Genomic DNA, 24,855 nt, shown 5'->3' with positions numbered 1-24,855 from the left:
AATAAAATAATTTAAGACATAGTCCTGAATCTTAATATCTTAATGAATTCATCATTTTCACAAAACCACCAAATCGCATTATATAATTAACATTACAGACTATGACTACTCTCTCACTTCAGAAACAATAAATCAATAGACACATAACCCTCAGGGAAACATAGCTTACCTTACTCATTCGAGATAAGGGGCTCATTAGATAGCCTTCCAATTACCTTTCAGTTGAATCAAAAACTCGAATGCGCAAAATAGATTATGGCATAATAAAAGAAAAACACAATATACAATGCGAAATTGAATACAGCAAAGCACCTACACAAACAAAAAACAATTAAAACTCAATGTCAGTTATGATTTTATAGTATATGGGGCTTAAATAAATATATATTTAAATATGAAGTGTAACTGTTTGTAGCCTAATCAAGAGAGTCCAGACTGAGGACACTTTTAACTGCTAAATGTCGATACTTTTAAAATATTTGACGTTTGATGAAGTTGTTTCTTTTGTGCTGAAGCCATTACATGTCCTCTCAAAAGCACCCGGGCAGAGTTACATGGGAAATAACAGCACCGATTATTACAATGAAGCGCCTCCTTGGTTATGTGTAATGTAATAAATGCATGTGCCCACATGAGAATTCTATAAGTTGATGCGGTTTTGTTCCCTCTGGTGCAATGCTTTGCATTATCTTCCACTAGTTGGAGCACAGTACTCTACTGCCCTCTCTCTTTACTCAAACACTGACATGCTGCTCATCTGAGGCTCGGGTCTGCTGTGTACGCCATCTGCTGGGCAAAGGGCATCCATGAAACAGAGACACTTTAGCTTTTTGTAATGCAGGTACCGGTAAATAACTGAGTGCATACAAGTGAACATATATTATGATGCATGACTGTATATCTGTCTATTTTCAATGAGGATATATTCATTCAAAGAGTCTGTACTGAGTGTGGAATGCATTTTAGGATACGAAGGGCACAGAGAATAGATTCATCCAAATGTTGGAGTGTTTATTTATTGCCTGATTCAAGTAAGTTCAGCACTGTTTTTTTCTTCTTCATCACACACACACACACACACACACACACACACACACACACACACACACACACACACACACACACACACACACTATACACCCAACCTGCTAATGTGTGATAAATGACAAAGAGCCAGAAGCAAAGCCTGCCCTTGCAGCAACACAGCTTTAATAAATATCAGCCAAAAGGCAAACGAGGCCTCTGATGTTTGCTGACTGAATCAGTCTGATTGCTTGCAGGCCTGTCACCTCATCACCAACACCCGCCTAGTTAAACTCAGTGCTGACTGCACAGCTCCAACAACATACTGGAAAATACAGTATGTGTGAGCCACACCAGAGAGCATGTTGAAAAGAGACTCACAGGGATCAGAGGGAAAAGAACAGACATCAGATGCCAAAATGGCATCTGATGTCTGTTCTTTTTCATTCAACTCATGAATGTGTTGAGTAAAGAGGCACAGTGGTGGCCATACCACGCTTGTTTGAAATAACATGGAGAAGATAACAGCAATTCCACAATGCCATCTTCTGTGGCTTGCAAACTTGAAGACTTTTACATTTTTTTAATTTCCCGAAATGCTCTCCCTCTGAATTTTCATTGCGTTAGTTGACTTAATATAGGTTGTCTGAAGACATCGCTCGCATTCTTGTTTACTTCTCATTTCTGCTGTGCTGCTGGCGCTTCCTACAGGTTTGACCGAAGGCATGACATACTGCTTTTCTGTACCCTCCCCCCCCTAAACTACGGCCTTGAGACTGCTTGTATTCTAAACTTTAAAAGATATAGCATATAAGAAACCCGAATTCCACCACATCATGGCATGTTTGTATCATTAGTGTAACGTATTCCTAAATTGGAATATCAATAGTAAACGTTTAAACATTCCATGCACAACTTGACACGTCAGAACAGTAAAAATCTGCATTGTGTTTTAGTGAATTAACACAAAAAAAGGCTTTCGAAAATACGTAAACTGTGAAACTAAAACATTTTCAAGTTTATTTGAGCAAGAGAACCGTTTCATCTGCATCACTGAGAACATCCTCAAATCTCCAAACATCTTCGAGCACAAACCATTCCTTCGAATACAAATTGATCTCGCAAGAATTTTCGGATTCAAAGTTACAAATATTTCACTGAGCTACATTACACACATTGAAAATTAAGGACAGGACGTCATGAAATCTTTGCTCCACAACACAGCGTGCAAGTTAAGCACAGTATGAAGAGTCCTCTTTAAATGTGTGCTGATAAGAACTGAAGTTTGAGGACAGAATGATTCTCACAGAATGGATGTAGAGCATTTTGGAATCAGATTCTTTATACATGAATATTACAAGCACATACAGTGTGTGTGTGTGTGAGAAGTCATCCAAAACCAGATCCCCCAACTGTCTGGTTGGTAGAGATGGTACTTTGTTTAGTGCCCATGGTGGTTGGGGCGGAGAGGGGGGGGGGAGATCCATGCCTCTATCTGCCCATCTCCTCCAGTCTCATGAGCTGATAAGCACATGCCTTAATCGTCTTTGCCCTTCCCTTTAGGTGTGCCTTCGTTCCAGGCCACATAAACAAACAAAGCCAAAACCACATGCACAGCGAGCACTGCAACGATGGCCGCATAGAAGTAGCTGTCAGAGCTCGACATCTTCATTGAACCTGGGAAAAGGGGCGGGAGAAGAGTTAACAGTGATGAAGAGAAGCTGCATTACAGTGACAAACGTGTCGACGTCATCTTCAATGTGAAAATTAACTTTAATTTAAAATTTGATTTTACGGCCATTAGAAAAACAAGAGTAAAAGTTGTTTACTGTCGGAGAGTTTTCTATACCGTTTATGGCTGTGCTACCTCAACCTTTAATATCTCCAGTTTTATAAGGTCATTGTGGGCAATATTATAAACCAATGAGTACGCTGTCAGACTTGGATTTAGGCATGTCAGTAAATAGAATACCTACCCATGAGCCCTAAACATTTTGTAATTTGCCACAAATAGACTCTCTCGTCTGGTTAGATTATATAATATATTTTATGTTTATATGGTTTCTCAATCAAATGTCAGGAAAATGTACTGTAACCCAACACACTGGTGGACTCGGGGGTAAACCGCTCCTCTTGGTGCCCCTGTGTTTGAAAAACAACGCTGCACCAGTGTCCAGTGTTCACTTCACACTCCTCTTGATGCGTGCGTGTGTGTGTGTGTGTGTGTGTGTGTGTGTGTTTTTGTGTTCCGAATTGCACTTTAAAATGAGCCCTTCTCTCTTGATTTGCCTCAGATGTTTTCTTTAGATACAGGGTTACTTGCAGCTACCCGGATTGATGTCCATTCAATGTTCCCTCTAAGCTGCGCGCTTGAGCAATCGCGCACTGCTCGCACATTCTCAGCGCACAAGAAAATCTATGCAGCGCATAAAATAAAATTCAACATAAACGTATTAATTAATATCTAATATTAGTCCTAATCTTATCTAATCAATTAAACCAATAATAATAATAATAATAATAATTTTGTTTTCTGTACTATTTTGCAACGTAACTCAGTGAGTGACAGGTGTCCAGCCAATGATACGATTCGGTTCACTTACGCTACGCAGCCAATCATAGCATTGACACTATTGCCCTGCCCATTCGCGCCGTGCAGGTTAGCTAGCTATCAACAGTGCGGCGGAGTTACGAGACGCAAATGCTAACCCTTATCATGGCGAAACGAACGGGCAGCGACATAAAGTCAAAGCAAGAAGCAGACGAAGCCATCAACCTGGACAAAGTGTACAACCATTGGAGAAGTGAGAAGGACAGACGTGAAAAATAAGGTAAAATTTAAGTCAGATTTGTGCATATTCTAGTGACATTTATTAAGATGTTTTACTTATGGATATTAATCATTAAATTATGTTACTACTAGATAATTTATGGGGAGTAGAAATGATAATAAAAAACTGAGTAATTACATATTTTACAGACAGAGTTACAGGAATTTACACTGTATCACAAGCTACAGCACACGTCATTGTGCAAAATGTGAATGTTTTAATGTGAACAAAATGTTATGTCTGAAAGGTGTATATGTATCATTTCTTCCAGAACAGGACCCTCACACAGGCCACAACAGGACCTCACACAGGCCAAAGCAAGACTCTTCCCATGGCCAAGCAGGACTCTCACATAAAACATACTACACATCTCATGAACAACAAGATTTTTGTCTTTTTCCTTTAAAGTTTGTCAAATCACTTATATTAAAAGTAAACTAGTGAAAATTGCTGCTGTAATTTGATTATTTTAATAAGCCATGTAACTTGCTATGATCCAAGGTTTTGAACAGGTGTGATACTGGTGTGTGGCCACAGCGTGCACATCTGATGTTGCTCACAGTGGTCCTCAGTGTGCTCAGGGAGCTTGTGTGTATGCCCAGACACATGAAAAATTAGAGGGAACATTGTGTCCATTGCTTTGTCAGGTATTCTGTGTCGAGATTGTGCAAGTATTCTCATACATGTCTCATATCTTTCTAACACATTTCTCTTGTGTTGTTCGTTCACATAAATTATTCTGTGTTCACAGAACAAGCGACTCAGCAACAGGCTACAAGTCATTTTCAGTGGAAGCCGGTGACATGAAGCTACCAACTGACGCCCCGCACTTGTCACTGTGTGACGGGCGTATAACGCACGACACGTCAAAGTTGAGCTGCAACGTCAAGCAAGCATACGCGTTTGTTTCACTTTGTTGCGTACCCATTTTTAAAAATGCTATAACGCTACATATAATTACTTTTTGTCCACATCACATAAATTAGAACTACTAAATAAAGTTATCAATGAAATGAAAGCCACTATTCAGACGATGAAGTTCTGCGTATGATTGTCTTGATTTGTTATTGTTCTGATGAGTTTGCGTCAACAATGCAGGGACGAATAATACAAACCATCTCTTTGCCTTACTGTTACTATTGGAGACAATAAATTGGCTATGGAGTGGTCTCGTGTGACGTCACAGTTTAGCTGTCGGCCATGTTGGAGTACACACAAAGCCACTGGCATGCACGGCTGAGTCGCATAACCTATCGATCATGGTGAACTTTTGTGCTGTCTTTGGTTGTGGCAGCAGAGCTGATAGACAAGAAATCATTCTTTGGTTTGCCAGCGGTCATTACACATCAAGGAAATGACACGAAGGAGCTATCCAAGCGACGTCGCGAGAAATGGCTGTCACGCATCTCGAGATATAAAGGAATGGAATTTGGCGTACACTAGAGTATGTGCGGATCACTTTATAAGTGGTCAGTGATTTTATTTACAAATTCGTTTGTGAACAGTATTTAATAAAGGAAATATAAATTAAACTTGGACATGAGAAGGTTACCGAAGCTTCATCGGCCCGTGACAGCAGTCGGTGCCAGAGACGCGTCGAGCGCGTACAACAGGCGAAACACAGAGATGCAGCCTCAGCATTGCTTGATATGAGTTTAACGTCAGATCATATATATATAAATATATATATATATGTGTGTGGGGGGGATGAAGTTAGGGGTTAGTTTAAAGTGAATTCCTACACACACGCACACAATTACGTGCATGTACAATGTAAACAAACACACGTGTCTGTTTGCGCTGAGTAAACATTGAATATTGCTAAATATCTGACCAGATCTGTATATATTTACCCTCCCAATGACGAGATGAGAATTGTCGACGACCGTTGCTTTGACGTCTCGGACCCATCCACTGACAAACTGATTATAAGCGTCGAGCCCTTTGTAGCACTCCAGCTCGTCTTTTGTGTAAGGACTGGGGGTGTTCACGAGATACGTGTAGATGTTGGCGTAGTTTACCGATGGAAGATAAGTAGGATCGGCACTGAAACGATCTGCACTCATCGTATAGGGATCCAAGTTACCAATAACCTTCAATTTGGCCAGGTAGCGAACCTTTGATGCACTATCCAGTGATTCAAAGTATTGTATTTTCGCCGCACTTCCTTGTTTACTCGCCGCCATGTAGGATCTGTATGTACTCCAACATGGCCGACCGACCTCGTAACTAAGGAGATCGTGACGTAGGTGAGACCACTCCATACTATTGGCTGATATTTGTATTTTGGGGAATTTTATGCCATGTATGATGACAGGAAACAAGAACGAATTTTTTGTGATAATTTACAGACAGTAATGTCATTATAGTTTTTCCACCACAAAGCACTCTTTTTAAATTCCCATAGTTATGTTTATATATAGCGGAAATATTGTAATTGGCTTTTAAACTCCAATATCAATATCTGTATTGTCTTAACTAAAAAAAAAAGAGAATCCACATCAGTCAGACTGTGGGCATTATCTGGAACAAAAATAAGAGCTGGAACAAAGTGAAGAGGGCAGTTTTGTGGTCGGATATCCTTCCATCTAAACTAGTGGAACAAAATAAAGGTTTGACGGCTGACTTTGCCCTGCTGACACAAACAAACGAGTGTTGCAGACCTTACCCTCGAAGAGGTACGCCTTTGTAGCAAAGTAGAGCCCAATGGGCAGCGTCACCATCAGGAACGTGAAGAACAACAGTGTCTTGAGGGCTGAAACCAGGGAGCTTTCATTTCTGCAGGAGTACAAGATCAGTCAGCGCAGAGAAACCCAGATACTAGTGACAGTACTGTGAAGAAGCTACGGGTTATTATGCTAAACACTGATGTGAGCATGTCCCTTGGTGGTGATTAATGCATGTGTTCAAGGATTACACCACATGGAATACAAGTATTTTGTAAACGTGGGCACATGCTCAACATCAAGCAGCACAGGGGGGACGGGTGGTTTTTAAAAGAGGCGTCACTCCACGGAAGCTAAGCTAGGAGGCTAGGTTAGCTAGCTGTTGATTTAAAGTAGATTGCGGTTTTCTCACCCCCGGGAATAAGACGGCGGTCCGGCGTCCGAAGCTGCTCCGACAGGTCCGTCCATTGCTGGGCTGATCGGAGACGAGATTAAGATGAAAAACGGGAAATATAATCGGTTAGCGTTTTCCCCGTCTGTGTTGTGTTGTCACACTAGCTTAAATCTCTTCTTCCGCATAGGATCACGGGATTGTCACATGACCACGTTTGACGTCAGTTTGTCTCGCGCGACCAGACGGTAGTGGCAATAGTCGAACCCATAGATTTAGCCTGGTTCAAGTCCTGCAGAAATTATATTTTGATAAAATATGAAAACTAACTATAAACTTTCAAGCAATATGTACTTCCTCTGTTTTTGTAGTTTATTGTGAGAGCTGCAATTTGAAATGTGATTACTTTTCGGCCTAGGAGTAGCAATAGGCCTCAACAAAGTAAAACAATACTCCATTAAAGTAAGGGTCCAGTATTCAAAATGTCACCCAAGTAGAAGCAACCACAAGTAGATGTATAGGCTACACGTTATTATCAGAATTTCCCCTTGAAAAGTTATATTGTTGTTGCCCATATAGCTATTAATCCTGCACACATTTCTAATAACAAAAACAATCAGATATTTAAGATTTTAATCATTTAATATTTACTAAAGTCACTTTTAATAGAGTCAACGGATTTGATTCTTATGAAACTGTAGCCTATTATAAACTGGGGAACTACATTTACAAGATCAAGCATGAATGTATTTCATGTATTTCAAAAAAATAACTAAAATATTTAAGGCTCTTATAAATTAATGTTTCCTTTCTCTTTTACCTCTGTCATGTTTGTTTCAGTTTCTTTGTTTTGTACTTCATACATTTTGATAATTGAAGGTTTAAAGTAAAAGACACCTGTGTGGGTGTCTATTTATTCATTTATTTTACATTAGGCTTACATGCATTGAGCAGACCCTAAATCAAGATCACAAAGTCTCTTCTTGGGCTTTGGGGGATGAGAAAAAATACAATTTGAATCATCGAGTTTGAACTGTTCAGACAGAATAAGTGCTTTATGTGGTATGTGTATGTTATCTATTGTGAGGGGGGTTAAAATAGCCACAAACACAAGCTTGTCCTGTGCAGGAATTACAATAAATTTTGATTGAAGATAGATGGTGTACTTTCTAATGTGTGCAGCAATATGTTGGAGATGTTCTTCCAGTCTGTTGTGGCCAGTGCACTTTACTTCATCGTCTGCTGGGGGAGCAGCATTGGAGCCCGAGAGACCAACAGACTTAACAAACTGATTAAGAAGGCCGGCTCCATCTATCTATCTATCTGTCTATTTTTTTCACCGTGTTTGAGTGAAAATGAAGTCTACAGCTTTTAGAAACAAAGTCAGCAGCTGTACATTCATAACCAGTCTTTGCAGTCAAACACATCTTATTTGGCTTTTTTAACAGTCAAAACATATTATTCACTGTTTAATTTGTTCTCATTCCCATAACCAGGCTCCAAAAATAACAGCAAAGAAAGGATGGCTGTAAACTTGCAAGTTCGTCATTCAACAATCATTTATGGATGTCTTGTGTCATGTAATGTGCTCCTACATTCCTGAATAATTCAACACCGTAGACCACTTCTTGTTTAATCGCAGATGTAACAGAGAACCATTTAGTCCATTTCGTGCCGACTGCATACATTCAGTGTCGTGCTCGGCCTGTGTTTCTGGTTGAAGTCTCGCTGCCGTGGTGTCAACGAGTGGCACTTTCTGCTCCAGTTGGCTTTGTTCTCACCGGTCCCACGCTCAGCAGGTTCCCCAAAACACATCTCATTTGAAAAGACTCTCACTACTGATGTGTGTTAAAAACATGTGTGTTTTTTGGATCATCTCACTTACTGTGGCAATTTCACTCCCAATTTGTTACCCAACAAAGAGCACACGATGACATAAACAATACCTCATTGAATAGTATTCTCTAATCTCTTGCTGGATGAACCACTGAGTGCAGTTTAAAAAATACAAATTCTGCCTTTTTCCTGTTTCGTTAGACAGTGAGCACGAGAGTTGAGTTGATTTTTAACACTTCAAACCAAATACAGGTATTTTTGTTAATCAGTACTGTATGCAGACATCACGAGCACAGATGTTAAGACCTCTGTTCATATCAATATCACAATAAAGGCACGGTTTATATCGAGGATTAGGCCTGCTGATAATATTCTTAGGAACCTAAAACTGATCTAAAGATATTTAGATCATCGAATTCTAAATTAATGTAATTAGATGTCAATATATATACAACATGTACTTCACAAAACAAACACCTTTTTTTTACAGAAGCCAAGGCACATTGTAAAGTATGTTTTGTGACAGACAAATATCTTAATTTAATAATTGACAAATAATCATTAAAGCTGGCAATAATTCTAAAATAAACAGTGACCTTTTTTCATAAACAGGTCATCCCTAATTATTCCAGATCAAAGTTACATCCTCCCAATACACTGGACTTTTATTTTCTCTGGAAACAAATGCAAAACCCAAAAAGTAATTCAATGGTGTATTGCTGTGCGCTTTGGGAATAAAGCACGAACCACAGAAGACATGTTCACCCTATTATGGTAAGATTATGACATTTAATTAAACTGCATCTAAAATGAAAGCTTGGTAAAAGTTTCATTCTCAGTGGAATAACAATGTTTGTATCTGGCCAAGGGGTCTTTTGTTTTAATTTCAACACTAAATGATCCTTCCTCAAGGAGATTGACCTCTGACCTTCCAGAAGTATTTGCCATGGCTCTCTCTGTTTCATTCCATGTGTCACCAGTGCTCTATGCCAAATATGACGCCCCCCCCCCCCCACACACACACACTGCACACCACACCTGTTGTTTTGACCAAGCGGCAGTGTCAAAGTGGTGTAACTAAAATGTAAATGAAGTTTCCATTCCAAATGAGAGTACAAATAGAAACCACTTTAATAATAGTGCTGTGCTGTTCTTAGCTTTCTCCTTCACTTTTACAACTGCTGCTAAAAGTGAGAGGATTGTTACAAGTAATCATATATTCTTTTAAGTACTGTACTTTATTGTACTATATGTACAATTTTGAGGTACTGGAGTAATTCCATTTTATGCACTTTATACTTTATTTTTCACAGTTGCAACTTTAATCCTCTGTAATACGCTTTAGAGCAGGGGTGTCAAACATACGGCCCGCGGGCCGGATCCGGCCCACCGTGTCATTTTTTTTTTTTACAAAAATTTAAAGTTAGATATTGAAAACAAAAATATCCCCATGGTCGACATTATGAGATAGAAAGTCGAAGTCATGAGATAGCATATTGTCTGTGTGCCGACATTAAAACTATCACAACAGGTGGACAGGAGAAGCAACAACCCATTAAGAGGATTTCCAACAAGTGATCGTGCCTTTCTCAACATGCGTACTTCTCTGTACCGGTACTTGTAAACTCGTGGACTTGTGAAACGTCATCAGTCTCAGCCCAAGTACTGTTCCAATTCAATGTTCACATCGAGCCAAGCACGGTCCGAATGCCCGGACCGTTGAGGCGAGAAGTTAGTTGTTTAAGCACCAAATCTGTGGTCGGTTTGTCAAGATTCAGCCGATTTAAACATCTGCTCTGACGATTTCGGAGATGTGAGGTGTTGCTAGCGGGATCTGATGTTGAGGATGTAACTCGAGTGAACAGACTGAGATCGAGGCGTTTAGCTAAATTCAAGCAATAACATTTATTTGTAACAGAAGTATTATGTCCAGCAGTTATACGTGCACGACACCTAGAAAAGTGAAAGCTAAAGGCGCTTAGACAGAGTGCGCATGCGTTTATGTATAGGTCCTCCTTTTGGAGCCTATTGGTTAAAGCAAAGTTGGCAACGATTCGTTGTGTCGTGCGATTATTACGCCACTCAATAAGTCGCGGAGATGTTTGAGTAGAAAAAAAAAAGTTGAGTTGAGACATTTGCGCCGCCGGTCTCGCCGGGGACTATTTGTGTTCATTCGCACTGGACACGCCGGAGAGGGGGCGTGGCTTATCGCCCTGAAAGCCGTTCAACTGTCCGCCATTAACCATGGAAAAAATAACCTCTATTTCTGCTTGATACGTGTTGTGGAAGTCACAGATATCCCGGGAAACTAAATATGTTAGGGTTACAGTTACACCGTCTTACATTTACAACCGGCCCTTTGAGGGCGACTGTGATGCTGATGTGGCCCCAGAGTGAAAATGAGTTTGACACCCCTGCTTTAGAGGTACTGGTGGACTTTGTCTCTTTTGGACAGAGCCAAACTGAATAATGTAATATTTAATAAAAAACTTATGTTATTCAGGTGACATTTTTCAGTGGATGGAGTACTTTTGTTTTTGGCACTGTATATAGCTGATAATATTGTCTTTTTCAAAAGCAGGACTTATTCTTACTTACTTACTCGTAATTAAGTATCTTTTTTGTTCATACTTTTACTTATAAGGTCTCAGTAATTATTCCCCCGCTGGTATCATGGCAAACTAGAGGTCACTGTCAACAAACAAGGAACATTTTGTCAAGTATATCCATAATCTATAAATCTAAAATACCCAGTGCTGTATACTATTCAGACTAAAAATAAATGAAAGAAATCTGATGCAATAATCACCATCATCCACATTTCCTGCTGTCATTGGCTTCCTTGGACCCACGCCACCTAAAACCTCCTGGTAGTATTGTGACCCACAGCCCATTGGGACATGTAGGAACGCATGATATGCATGAGAACACAGGCAGCGCTAAACCCGATGCACAAATCCATTAGGAGACTTGCTATTGGGGCAGCAGGCTCACTGTGAGACCCCACTCTGTAAAATGCAATGATGTGCAAGAGCTGCAGAAATTCCTCTGTGCAAAGAGGAACTGCGTCTGGCTTCATCTAGCGAGACGAAAAACCATCACGGCACGCTATCGTTGGGCCACGCGATGCCTCACTCTTCATGCATTGTGTGTTGTGGAAATAATCCTTATCTCACATACTAAGAAGGACAATAAATGATCTCTGCCGTCATGTGAATGCTGCAAGGAGCACCGCGCATCTCTAGTTAACAGAAGAATGACATGTCTTGTATCTGACATCTGACAACATGATATCATTTGTGATTCCGACACATGTCGAAATGACAGTAAGGATTTATATGTGGCTTGGCTGTGGAAAACTTACCTGAGACTCAGGGCATCGACCAAAGCAAATGGAGCTGACGTTACAGAGAAACCGGGGAGACAGTGTCACATACGTGAAACTGTCAGAATACAGTCGCAGCCTATAGCTCTGTCCTTGAACATACCAAAAAAAAAAAGTCTCCACAAGCCATTGCCCTTCATATTAAATCAAGGCAAAATGACAGACAGTGTGAGTGGATACTAGTCATCTCAACTATTCATCCTGGACTCTGGTTTGTATTTTAGATGTATCCACTGAGCAATATGTTGAGTGTAAACATGACAACTATTCATTTACAGAGACACATATATCTTAATCATAAGGTACCCAACATTGCTAGAATTAGTAGGAAATCAAATGTATTGGCTAAACAAAGTCTGCCTTATATTTTGTGGTTCAAACCTTTTTTTTTTTAAATGTCAAAATGGATATTTTGAGTAGCATGAAAACATCCTTTCTGCACTTCAATGCGTAATAATTTACATTCGATATTTCAGACTATTTCCGGGACTTGATCTTGGTTTTCACTACATATTAGTTTTTGTACAGATTGAACAAAAAAAGATCTAATGTGTTAATTACTGAGTCTGTAGATCTTTCATAAAAGCAGGCTAGCTCTGTCCTCTCTGCTTCCAGTCTTTACGCTAAACTTAGCTCACTGTCTCCCGGCTGTAGCTTCATAATTAGTGAACAAATACGAGTATCGATCCTCTCATCTTACTCTCGGCCAAGTACGAAAGGAATGTATTTCCCAAAATGCCAAACAATTCCTTGGGAGATAACAGGATAGATCAATACAGATAAAACAAGCATTAAAAGGAGAGAATGAAGAGTGGAAGGTGAGAGGAAGAGGAAGAAGGATGGCCCGCCATTATTCTGTGACTCGTCGGTGATACAGCCGACTCTGTCATCTTCCCTCGAGCCCCTTTAGCCACTCATCTGTAGCTGACCTTGCTATGATTCTATCATCGTCCACTGAGGGGTTTCATTTAGTCAGACATCAGGCAGCCTGTCCAAGCTTATCTGCAGCAAAGCACAGCAGGATGGAAAAAATATCAGAAAACTGAGGTGAAAGTAAATGTTGTGCTGAACATATTTATGAATCCTTTGAATGAGACATGGTGAATGTGCAATCGCTTCAATATTCCAGCAGTGCATCATATCAAGCATGCATCACATTGGCATCTTGGAGCCTCCCTGTGAGGTGAACTGGGTTGAAGTTATGCTGGGAGGCTGTCAGAGCTCATCTCAGCTAGGCTGACATGTGCTCAGGCGCACTTGCACTGACACGCAATTACATCTCTGGCTCCTGATGTGCATCATGTCCCCCAGCCATTTCATAAACAAGGAGGCTAGCTGTACTTATCATCTGCTCATCCGCTCTTCAAAATGTGTACAATTTCTAAATCTTTCAGGGTCTGAACGGGGACGGCTGGGGCTTTGGTCATTTTAGTCCGATAAATTGATCCATGCAATAGTTGAGGCAGTTAAAAGACAGTTTTGTTTACCAGAAAAAAATGACTGACACTGAGAGAGAATTCAACTTTACAGGCAACAAGGCACATATTTTTCCATTAACACAAAGTCCGTTTCAGACATTTCTTCACACTGTTTTTTTTATGACGACATCATCGCTCAGAAGACAAGCCTGAGGGTGAACCAGCATCGTGCTGAATTAATTCATACGCACTCGGGATGAAATACGGAATGCGAACTTCACCTTAGCTTTCACAGAAGCTACAGTGTGTCAGATACAGGGGTTCTTTGAAGGAAAACAACCAACCGTTAGAATCTTCCACCATTAATGCTGCATTTAAAATAACAAATAACTACGACTAATAATAAAGTGACTGAATCTCTGAATGTTTTTTGACAAATACAGACAATTTCTTGCTTGTTAAACAGGTGGTCCTTAAGGTGCAGGATCACAAAGAGAGCACAATGTAGTGGTGATAAAATGTTTTCCTCTTAACACGAGGGAATGGTGTGTCGTGGTTGAAAAGGAAAATTGAATCTTTACAACTAGAAAATCACACAAATCTTATGAAAGGCACTGGATGAAATATGGCACACATCCACAATGAGGCTCCACAGAAACGTAATCTAAGTTTCCCAGTAAAACCCAGATCATACATTTATCTCTGCTACATTATTCTTTGTAAAAGCTGGCGTAGGCTTACTCCTCAGTCCCTCTGTGGCACACCTGGACGTCTCCACGAGGAGCAAACGTGGGATGCAAAGAGCAAGAAGAATTGTCTTGTATTCTTTGCGGAAGTTTTGGTTTAGCAGGCCATATATGACGGCGTTGAGGCAGCTGTTGAAGTACGCCATGAAGTAGCTCGTGACAAAGAGCCACTCGGGTATGTTGGGTGCAACTTTCACTGGGTTGATAGCTACTGCCAGACCTATGAGGTTGAGTGGAGCCCAGCATACTGCAAACAACACAAACACCATAAACATAGTCAGGAAGTTCCTCACATGACTGGGTTTGGTCCTTTGCTCTGGTTTAACTCGATGTTTCACTTGAATCACCAGCACCCATATCCTCATGTAGCAGTAGGACACCACCAGCAGCGGGATCAGAAAGTGAATGACCACCACTGAGATGGTGTAGTATGAGCTGACCGTCTGGGCGAAGGTGCAGGAGTAGATACGTGGGTCGTACTGCAGCGAGCCAACAAAGAAGTTGGGCACTGTGGCGAGTGCGGTCAAGAGCCAGGTGAGGCCCACGTAGCAGCAGGTGTTCCTCAGACTGTACAACCGGTCGTAGTGGAGGCTGTGGCAGATGTAGCAGTACCGGTTAATGGCGATGGCCGTAATGTTGAAGATGGAGCCGATGACGCTCAGGCCCATGATGAAGCCGCTTGCCTGGCAGTGCAGGTCACCCATGGTCCAGTCTTCATGGAAGATGGCTGTCAGGACCAGAGGGTAGGGGTACAAGGCCACCACCAGGTCTGCTACGGACAAACTCACCACGAAGATGTTGCCTGGAGAAACAGAAGAGGTTTAGATAACAGAACAACACATGACCCAAACTGGTGAATGAGTTAAGCATACAGCAGTCCCTTTTCACTTTTTGACATTATCATTGGGAGCAAGCGAGAGCCACTAGCATGCTGTAGAATATAGTCTGGTTAATAAACGATGAATTTCTTTCCCAACACACAAATATATTGTGTCACAGAACAGATTTGTTGTATTGACAGAGTTCTATTTGGCAGGTCGATTCCAATAAAATGCATCAATCAGGCTGTTAAGTTGAGCACATAAAAACCAGGACATGAATTATTTTAGCGTCAGATTACATCCAAACAAGTTCCCGTCCTCCTGAGGCCAGCGCTGATGGTTGTGTGACACTGGATGTCCTTGGAAGACATGAATCATGGAAAATGACGTCTGATGTTGTTACAGTGCAGCTGCTCTGGGTGTGGGTGTGGGTGTGGGGATAAAACAATAAATCAAATTGTGATGCGTAAGATAAAGCGATAGATAACAAGAACATGCAGTACAGTGGAGCCACAATGCAATTTAAGTAGTGTTTTGCAAAAGACGCCTCAGCTTCCCGTAAACTTTGAGTTGACATTGTGCAATAGAGGGACTATTGTGTGTGTGTGACTCAAGATTTGTGATGAAGTGGAGATTTTGCCCAAATAAACCCAGCTTTTGCCGCCATTAAATACAGTTACTGATGGAACTCTTTCATATACTTATACATATTTATTTATGCAATCTCCATGTAGTGAGTAGCATCAAGCGGATCAAAATAAACCAGTCCAAAAAGATGATAAATGCTGTTTGTCATGACAAACTCTGCCAGTTTCTTGTGCATCATTACATCACTGGTAAGAATATAAACATTCATGCTTTCTGTAAATAACCTGCAAAGGATTATATGTAACGTGCCTCATTTTATCAACATTGTCGTCAGACATTGAGCTTATTCAAGCTGGATATACCATACACTACCTTCTGAAGTTGAAATGTGAAGACTATTGCTCATTCCCACAACAGCTGAAACAACAGCGTTGATTGGCAGATATGATGGAAGTGGATTTAAAACATGTGTTGGCCATCAATCCTCTGCGTTCGAAGCTTGTTACAATCCCTGCACCCCGGGGACAGCGGCGCTACAGAATGTCCAATTTGAATCTACTTGACTGAACTTGATTCATTGAATGTGGTAACAAAGAGAAGAACAAAGAACATACAACATCCTAATTATGTCATTATATTATACCTTCCTGACTGGGGGATTTTTCTGATATGTTTTATTTTTACAAGAAAGTCAGATGTTGGTCTCGTGACATATTATTATATCATATTATTATATCTGGCACAGGTATTTAGAAACCGTCAATTTTCGAGTTCCGAAAACAGCACGAGCCATCTCTCAGGCCCACTGAGGTGAAAATAAAAGCATTTTCTCTTTATCCTCGAGTCAGCTCAGTGGACAAATCTGTCAGATTGTATTTGTCACGCTCACACTGCTCACTGTGTGCATTTGTCATTGTGCAGAGGTTTGAGTCCTCGCTGACGTCATGCGGCTCAGTGCTATCATGTGCTCTGGCTGGACAGGGCCTGCTACAGCCTCATAGCGCGCTCTGGGCTGAACCCTCTCGCCCCGTTATCATCAGGAGGATGAAGTAAGTGCTGAAACACCGCTGAGAGGATTGCTGTGAAGCGGCCAGATGAATGTCTTTGTTTTGTTGGCATCTATTGTTAAAACATTGGGCCCAACCACTGCCTCTCGCTGTTTAATTAAAGAACTTGGCCGGCCCGATGCTTATCCCACCCAAACTCACAGCACTGACAACCATTATTATTGTTTGAGTGTAAAACAGCTGAACAACAACGGCCTCGCCTGCTGACATCTTTGGGAGCTATTATTATCAACGAGTGTGGGTTTAATAGAGCTTAACCTGAATGCTGATTGGTTACAGGCCGTCAGAGACAGCCGACTTGTATCCATCAACTTTTCTGACACCATTGGCTCTGTAATCATCCGATCTTACAGTCCACTCTCGCACAACAGTCATGTGAAAAGTTGCATCAAGTCAACTGAGTCTTGCTTGAAAGGGTCTGCTTCCCGAGAGTTGAGCGACCACCCTGCGAATTCCCCTCGTGAGTGTCTGGCACGTACGAGAGTTTGTGGCACATGAGAAATAGATCAGAGCAATACATCAGGGAACTTTTCAGCTCAGCGTGAATGGAACAAGATGTGTATGTCACCAGAAGCATCCAGCACACACCAAAATATATCAGACGGAAACAATTACCCTCCCACCCGGCTGAATAACAATAACAAGAAAAGCAGTCGTAGTAATGGTAGAAAATAAAAAAGGGTGTGTTATGGCCTACAACAGGTGCATAATCCAAAATTTGATGACACTCGACTCAGTCAGTCTTATCATAAATAAGCAACAATAACCTTTCGGCAAGGGCATTGGTGCTGATGAATTCATAGTGACTACTTCATGAACTCGTCTTCAAGGGGCCAGAGAATGTTTTTCGAAGAAGTCTGACATTAAAATGACACAAGCTGCCTTTTGGTGATGCAGCCCGCTATGAGCCAAAAACATCATTGTCATCGTCAAAGGCCATCTACCAATCGGATCCCTCGTGTCTGAGAAAATAAGGCCCCGAGAGAAAGCAGACCATCAGGACACAAGCAGCATCTGGTCTGTCAGCGCTTCACTTGTTCGGCAAGTTCCGAAGTTTCTTGATTCCGGAAACACGAGGATGATCGTGAATTATGCAAATGAAGGAACAATTGGATGTAATTTAAACATAACAGTGCATTTACCTTATATATGTGTGGTTTAGTCAAATAGTCCCAATCTGATAACATCCTGCCTCCATGCTGACCACATTAGAAAACTAAATGTCATGTGTTGTTGTCGGGAAAAGAAGACATGTTTAATGTAGTGTGCTCAGTGATATTCCCCCTGGATCTGTGCTTTCAATTTAAACTGGCTTCTTGTTTGACTCACGAACTCCACTGACTGAACTAACCCCCCTCTGGACACACCGCTTTTTTTAGGTTTTATTCATGATTGTAGAGTGACTGAGGGGATGCGGCACATGATTTGACAAAATTCAATCTCCAATCCTTACAAACCGCACAGCTCCTGAGATGGGGGTGCAAGCTGCACACACACACACACACACACACAAGCACGCGTACACACAGTCAAGCTCATTCTATCGTTATTACCTCCATCTGCTCCCCATCATCATTTTCTTTCTCTGTCCCTCTCTCTCTCTCTCTCTCTCTCTCTCTCTCTCTCTCTCTCTCTCGCTCTCATGAGTACATTTTCAGTGTATTTTTAGTGTGCTTAACCCCATTGGGAAACTCTAGTGTTAACACCCCATTGGCAGTCCTAAGCCATGCTCTACCCTTTGAAGATTCTCTGGATAGATCCTTTTACATTTGCACACTTGAAAGAACCTGCAAAACTTTGAAAATGGAACATATGGTACCAGTTCTCCGCAAATACATGACGATATCAAGGACAAAATGAATCACTCTGATGATGCAGCATCTTAAAACAATGTGCACACATGCATGTGTATTTTTTGGGGGGGGGGGGGGATAGCGGGGGGACATAGCGGAGGGATATATGGAGGCCAGGCGAGTGTGTTGAAGTGAAGCAGAGTGGAAAGGTCCTGCTGCAGTGTGTGTAGAAGCAAACCAGAGTGGTGTGTAGTGGAGAGAGGAGAGATGTTTTCAGCAACCTGACACACAGGATTCCACAAAAATATACGTCTGAGTGAAGCCTTTATACTAATCATACATTATACCGCAGTATATCACTCATGAGTCAGATATGTTATTGTACTATACTGCACCTATCCCTTCACAAAGCAGCCATGCATCACAGAAAGTGATCTTCTACTGCTGTGTCCATGCTTTCCTTTCATAGTCGGTTTAAACATTCATAAAGAAAGTCAGCCAAACCTATAAATAACTTGTTCAGAACAGAGAGGAGATTGATAACAGAAGTAACAACTTCACTCACTTCATGAAACATTCAATTCTGCTGAAGCTTCAAGTTTATACTCAAACAAGCACATTAAAGGGTCGCAGCTACGTTGGTGAGGACTCAGGTGTGACTCGACTGGTCAGTCAGTCCAATTAAAGTAGGTGAAGTGTGACATGAGGTCAATCACCGTAGTGTCCGTAGTCCACCGGCATGGAAAAGACTTTTGAACAGGCCACTCCTGCCATCTTGTTTGAGACCATTCGACTGTGGTCTCTGTCGCAATTTTGCAAACCAGACAATCAAATTATTATTCAGGCTCCTAAACTCCCCGCCAAACCGCTTTTGGCCGCTCGTGCACAGGAACACATTGGATGCGTTATGTCATTTATTTGAAATTGTAATTAAAAGCTCATTATTCCAAATACTTGCTGATCTAATCCCGCTGCCTGCTTCGCATGTGCTCATTGGCATTATGTTGTGATCGCTGGGTTTATTCCTTTGCCTCAGCGGCAGGCTTTCTTGACTTCACTTTTAATTGTAGAGAGCTGCATGGGTTTAATGGTACATGGGGATTGAGCTCCCGTACCTTCGTGTTCAAAGCAGCACAACGTCAAACTGTTTTCAGCCTCTGAAGATCTCAGTGTTCTGTTCAATTATTTTTGGAAAAACAAAATCATGAGGTTTGAACATTTAATCGAAATGTCCTTTCTTTAAATTCTTGTGACGAGAGAATAAAATATGCATGATGTGTCTCACGACTGCTTCTTGTGTTGTCAACCCAGTAGCTTGTATGTTTATTGCTGAGACCTTCCTGTGACTTTTTTCTTTGATCATTTTCTTTGCCACTATGCGCAAGACAAGCAACAGGTCAAGAGTATCAAGACAATCACGACGTTATCTGTTTTTAGATGAAGAAATGGACAGCAACACAAACAGTTTGCAACCTATAAGATATGACTGATAATTACATTGTTTTTTTAGGAACCATCATCAATATCGTCTTGCAACAGGCAGACACAGCTGACAAAACCTCGCAGCTAAACTGATCGATGCGGTGGAAACTTATTGAGAAAGTTACTGTGTGGCTCCACAGCAATGCATGCAGTGGTATCAGGTGCAGAAGTAGTATTACGGTTACGAGCACAAGTGCATATAGCGTACTGGAATCGGTATCGTTGCTCGATAAATCCATTGAAATGTTTATCTGTGACAATTGGAGAAGAGTTCCAAATTTACTGAATTGACTCAGTCAGTGTTTAGAATACAGTAACATTTGCTTAGTCAGCTAAAGCTACTGCTCATTCGTGAACGAATGAGCAGTTAGCACATGAGCAGTAAGCACATTGCAAGGAAAGGCAGACCCTATACTCTCCTTCCTTCAGCCAAAGATTTATTGGACAGGCTGCAAACAGAATTAAAGAATCAATTGACTGATACATTTCCAAATGAATGCAAGACACTGGAAAAAGCAGGAACTAAGTAAAGGCAGGACTTGATTGATGATGGCATTTTTGTCAAGAAAGAAAAATGGCATCAGTGACCATAATAAATATCTTTTTCAACAAAATATGAGGTTGTGTTCAACGTAAAACCTACACAAAAGGGCGTTGCAGCAGTACAACTGCATTTCTCATGGTTGCTCATGGGACACCACAGGTATCACAGATATAAGGAGGAGGGATGTGATTTATTTGGGATGGAGAACCATGGATGAAGCCAGATGGAGGGAAGAAGGTGCACTATCATTTATGAAGAATTATGAAGGCAGACAGGCAAAGCTGTGGAAACTCCAGCCCACTGAGACTGGAGGCTCACTTCAGATAGCAGCCTGATTGTCAACTACAGAGCAGAGATCACACGCTACAATTCAAATTACATAATTATAGTTATGAATGAAGAGAGGAAAAGCGAGGCATCCCACATTCTGGAGGTCTTTTTCCTCCTTTTGAGCAAATTAAAGAGTCTGTTGATAAACAGATTTTCGAAAACAACAAAACACATTCTTGCACATTCATTTTGATGAAATTAAATGTATTTTGTTCGTCTGCCAGTCCCTGATGTTGACACATTTCACAATTAAAGCTGCTAATTCCATCAGCGTATATCTTTGGTTCTATTCCAAAATCAAAATCAATCGTTTCTTCATCTCTCACCTGCATTCCTGAGCTTTTTGTTCCTGTACACGGACAGGATGACCAGGACATTGCCCAGGATGTCTACTACGATGGTGAAGATCAGCACGCTGGCCAGTGCAGTGGACACCCCGGTGGAAGAAGCGCTCATCCCGCGGTCGCTCTCATTCCGGGACAAACAGTGCGACCCGTTCTCATCCATCACCTCTCCAAAATCCAGATCCAAATCCATCTTCCCCTCAGGGTGCAGCGGCCATGGTGGGAATGCTCCGATGTAGCCTACTGCAACAAATTAAATACATCTACATACCAAAAAGTCAAGAGGACTTTACTGGAGGGAGCCTTGAACTTTGTGATAGTCCTGCTCCGCCTGTGGAGTACAGTGGGAGGAAGACGCGAACTCTGTAGACTGCATGCATGGGAATCTCAGAAGTTAATTTCAAAGGTGATAAAAGATGCCAGGAGCTCGTGTTTCACTGCCGTCCTCAGTGTGGTCCCCTTAGTCACCGAGGCTCTTCCTGCGCGCGGCGGCATTCTGCTCGCGAAGGCTCGTCCAGAAGGCACGTGAGCGCTCTGCTGTGAGTAATGGCAATCTTGCACCAGATCATTTACGGAGCGACAGAGAGTTCCGTGTTGTGTTTTTTTTTTTTGGCGCATTAATAAAGACAATATCTGTGTGCAATTCTGTCTGCAGGCAGGCTTGATGCGCTTGTTAAAAATCAGCCAGTCAGCTGTTTCCAAACTACAACTATCTGCAATCTTTGTGTCCCGACCCTCTTCTCTGTACCCGTCTCATCAAATAACAACACCGAGATCCGACTAAATGTGGGGTTGTGGAGAGTCGTACTAAGGATACCATAGCTTATTAATTGTGGGGTTCACAACTTGTCAATGCTCGTACTGATCTTCATTAAAACACAAAGCCTCTCCTTCCATTTGCATGAAAATGGCGCCTTCAAGTGTCCAATAGAGACGTCTGCAGACAAGAACATACGGTTAATAATTTACAATTTATTCATTTTATGAATTCTGCATCACTCATTTTATATAAAGCTTTACATTTCGAATTTACACAGTACAATATTGACTTGCTTCTGCATCATTGTAATCTTGTGGCCTACGGTGCAACCCCGAGTCAAAATCAGATTCTATCACTTTCTTTATTTTGTTTTGTGCTCACATGGTGCATTTTGCCAAATAGTTATGTTTAATCAAATGACCACAAATATGCCGACTGGTTTGTGTGCAAAATATAATTATGTGTGTTTGAATTCAGCCGACTATTTTTGAAAACGTATTGTGTGTAAAATCAAATGAATAGTGTGGATGCAAGTTCAATTCCTCTTTGTTTACCTTCATGCTTCCACTCGTTACTGTGTTTAACGTCACATTGCAATGATTTGTGGGTCATTTCCTTGGGCAAAGTCTGCATCTCATGCTGACTTACGGAAAGGGTTCACAAAGGGCTCAAAATGTCTTCGAGAGAGCGCTCAAACATTAGATGGAGAATGAGATTGGGCCACAAAAAAAGGCTGAATCCCAAACCATGGAACAAGGCTCAGTCCAAAAACCAAAGAAAAGTTACTTGCAAATTGCTGGAAAGCATTTAGTTCACCAGGTAGAAGAAGAAACTAACAGGGTAGGCTCATGGTAAAATCAGGGGCAGGACAGTAATTGAAGGCAGGTGTGAATAATCAACGCAATAGGGCAGGAACAGAAAGATGTTAATATACCAAAAAAAGACAGGAAATTATGAAAGACTGTCACAAAGGGAAAGCATAGCCGCAAGGCAAATATGATAACTCTCTGGAAGTTTTTACTTTAAGCCCAGGGGATAGATTTTGCATAACTCAGCAGAAAGTGACAGGAAGTGCCGACATAAACACACTCAACGATTACAACAGAGGTGTCAAAACACTGGGGCCATGTTGGTAGTTCTGTTTCTGAAAAGCTGGGCTCACTTTTTGGATTTCACCAACAGGCAAAGATGTCCTCATCCCGGGATGTCAGTGAACACCAAGTGCGATCATGAAAAAACCTCGAAAGATGCAAACTGCAGCTGGAAAAAATATGAATGTTTGTTATTTTTAAGAACACTGCTTAATATTTTGGAAGGATAATGAAGCAAATTGCTTTACTTCCACACGATAGCCATGACTGTAAGAAAGACAACACCCCATAAGTCTTTTCACTATGAGCCTCTAATTGTAATTGAGGAGGTAATAATTATAAACTGCCAATAAATGACCTTAGTTATGCCTCACAACCAACACAATAGTGTGCCTGCTAATAATGGGCCAAAATGGTCCGCATCACTTATTTACACAGCAAAAGTTTGCAGAGGTTCAGCATTGCTGACTCAGCTTGTATTGATTCACCAAAAACATTTCAACTTCCAGGCATCATGGTACAACGGCTCTGGAATGGTGTGGGCTGTCTTTCACAACTTTGCTGTATTTATTATTTTTTGTTAGAAGCAATAAGCTGACGTATAACAAGTGGAAGCGAACAGCCTGTTTACACAGCAAATACATGAGAAACGTTAGAATCCCATTGAGGCCAAATCTAGTCACCTGATTAAGTCCGACGTGCACTCACCTTCTACAGGGTTTTCATTTCCACATGAGCTTATCAGATCTTCATCACCAGATTCCCCCCCAGTGCTCATGCATTAAAGATTTACACATTTCATTTTTTTTACGACTTCTCATCATTAAAAGTTGAGTTTTAAATTCAAGTTGACCCTGGAAACACTCAAGGCCAGTCATGGTCACTCAACGTTTGATCACATCACATGATCGTCATCAGATTACAAGGAAATACAGCCCTTGATTTAGCAAAGATTATTATTATTTATTTATTGGTTTATTTGAACGGGACAGTGCACATTAATAAAAACATTTCTGCAAATGTGCCAGAGTTAGCCAAAAGGCTATTTTTCATCTGTAGTCCCAAGAGGCCGATTTTACACAATAAACCTAAAACAATGTAAGATCAAAGTTAAACGGTTAAACAATATTGACACTTAACAATGCGTGGGCAAACAATGAAAAAAAGTGAGAATAACTATGTTAAAACATGGACTAAAAACAGTATTATGCTGTAGTTGTTTAGACGCTAAAAAACATCCACGTCAGAGGCACAAAACATAAAAGCATACAGAGTATGTGAAACACATGAATCACTCAGACACAGCCAAACAACAATAAAAGACATGCATGCAGGTAGATGACGGTCGACCGGCATTTTAAAGAAAGACAGGAAGGTGACAACAGACAGATCGAGGGAAGTTCAACACAGACAGATAAACAGCTACAATCTAGTGCTGACAGAGCTGAGTACGAACTAACCATTTCTGTAGGTGAGATTTAAATGACCTGTATGTGTCGAGTTCCCTAATGGTGACTGGGATGGAGTTCCATTGTAGTGCAGCTTGTACAGAAAATGCAGAATGACTAAAAGCACTTTTCCTGAGTGGGATAATGCAATCCCCTCTTGCTGCTCCCTGTTACACACTGTTACACACTGCACTTGTCCCATTTTGCTACCATGCAAGTAAATCACAGTGTCATCTGCATACATTTGGATGTTGGTGTCATTGATATATTAAGAGAACAGCAGTATTGTGA

General features: G+C 41.1%; 2 protein-coding genes across 2 annotated transcripts; both read right to left on the bottom strand.

Moving 5' to 3' along the window:
- Window positions 1–2,015: 2,015 nt before the first annotated feature.
- On the bottom strand, window positions 2,016–7,090 carry vma21 (vacuolar ATPase assembly factor VMA21). Its single transcript, XM_079269256.1, has 3 exons — window positions 6,933–7,090; window positions 6,523–6,632; window positions 2,016–2,700 (listed from the first exon to the last, which is right to left on the bottom strand). The coding sequence occupies exons 1-3, from the start codon at window positions 6,986–6,988 to the stop codon at window positions 2,561–2,563; spliced, it is 306 nt and encodes a 101-aa protein (XP_079125382.1). The 5' UTR covers window positions 6,989–7,090; the 3' UTR covers window positions 2,016–2,560.
- A 6,616-nt stretch (window positions 7,091–13,706) lies between these two features.
- mtnr1c (melatonin receptor 1C) lies at window positions 13,707–21,564 on the bottom strand. Its single transcript, XM_079268877.1, has 2 exons — window positions 21,248–21,564; window positions 13,707–15,098 (listed from the first exon to the last, which is right to left on the bottom strand). Exons 1-2 carry the CDS (start codon window positions 21,456–21,458, stop codon window positions 14,239–14,241), a joined length of 1,071 nt encoding a protein of 356 aa, XP_079125003.1. The 5' UTR covers window positions 21,459–21,564; the 3' UTR covers window positions 13,707–14,238.
- Between the last annotated feature and the right edge of the window lie 3,291 nt (window positions 21,565–24,855).

Source organism: Melanostigma gelatinosum, assembly GCF_949748355.1.
Source record: "Melanostigma gelatinosum genome assembly, chromosome: 5".
Lineage (NCBI taxonomy): Eukaryota > Metazoa > Chordata > Actinopteri > Perciformes > Zoarcidae > Melanostigma > Melanostigma gelatinosum.
This window is presented reverse-complemented; position numbering and strand designations above follow the sequence as displayed.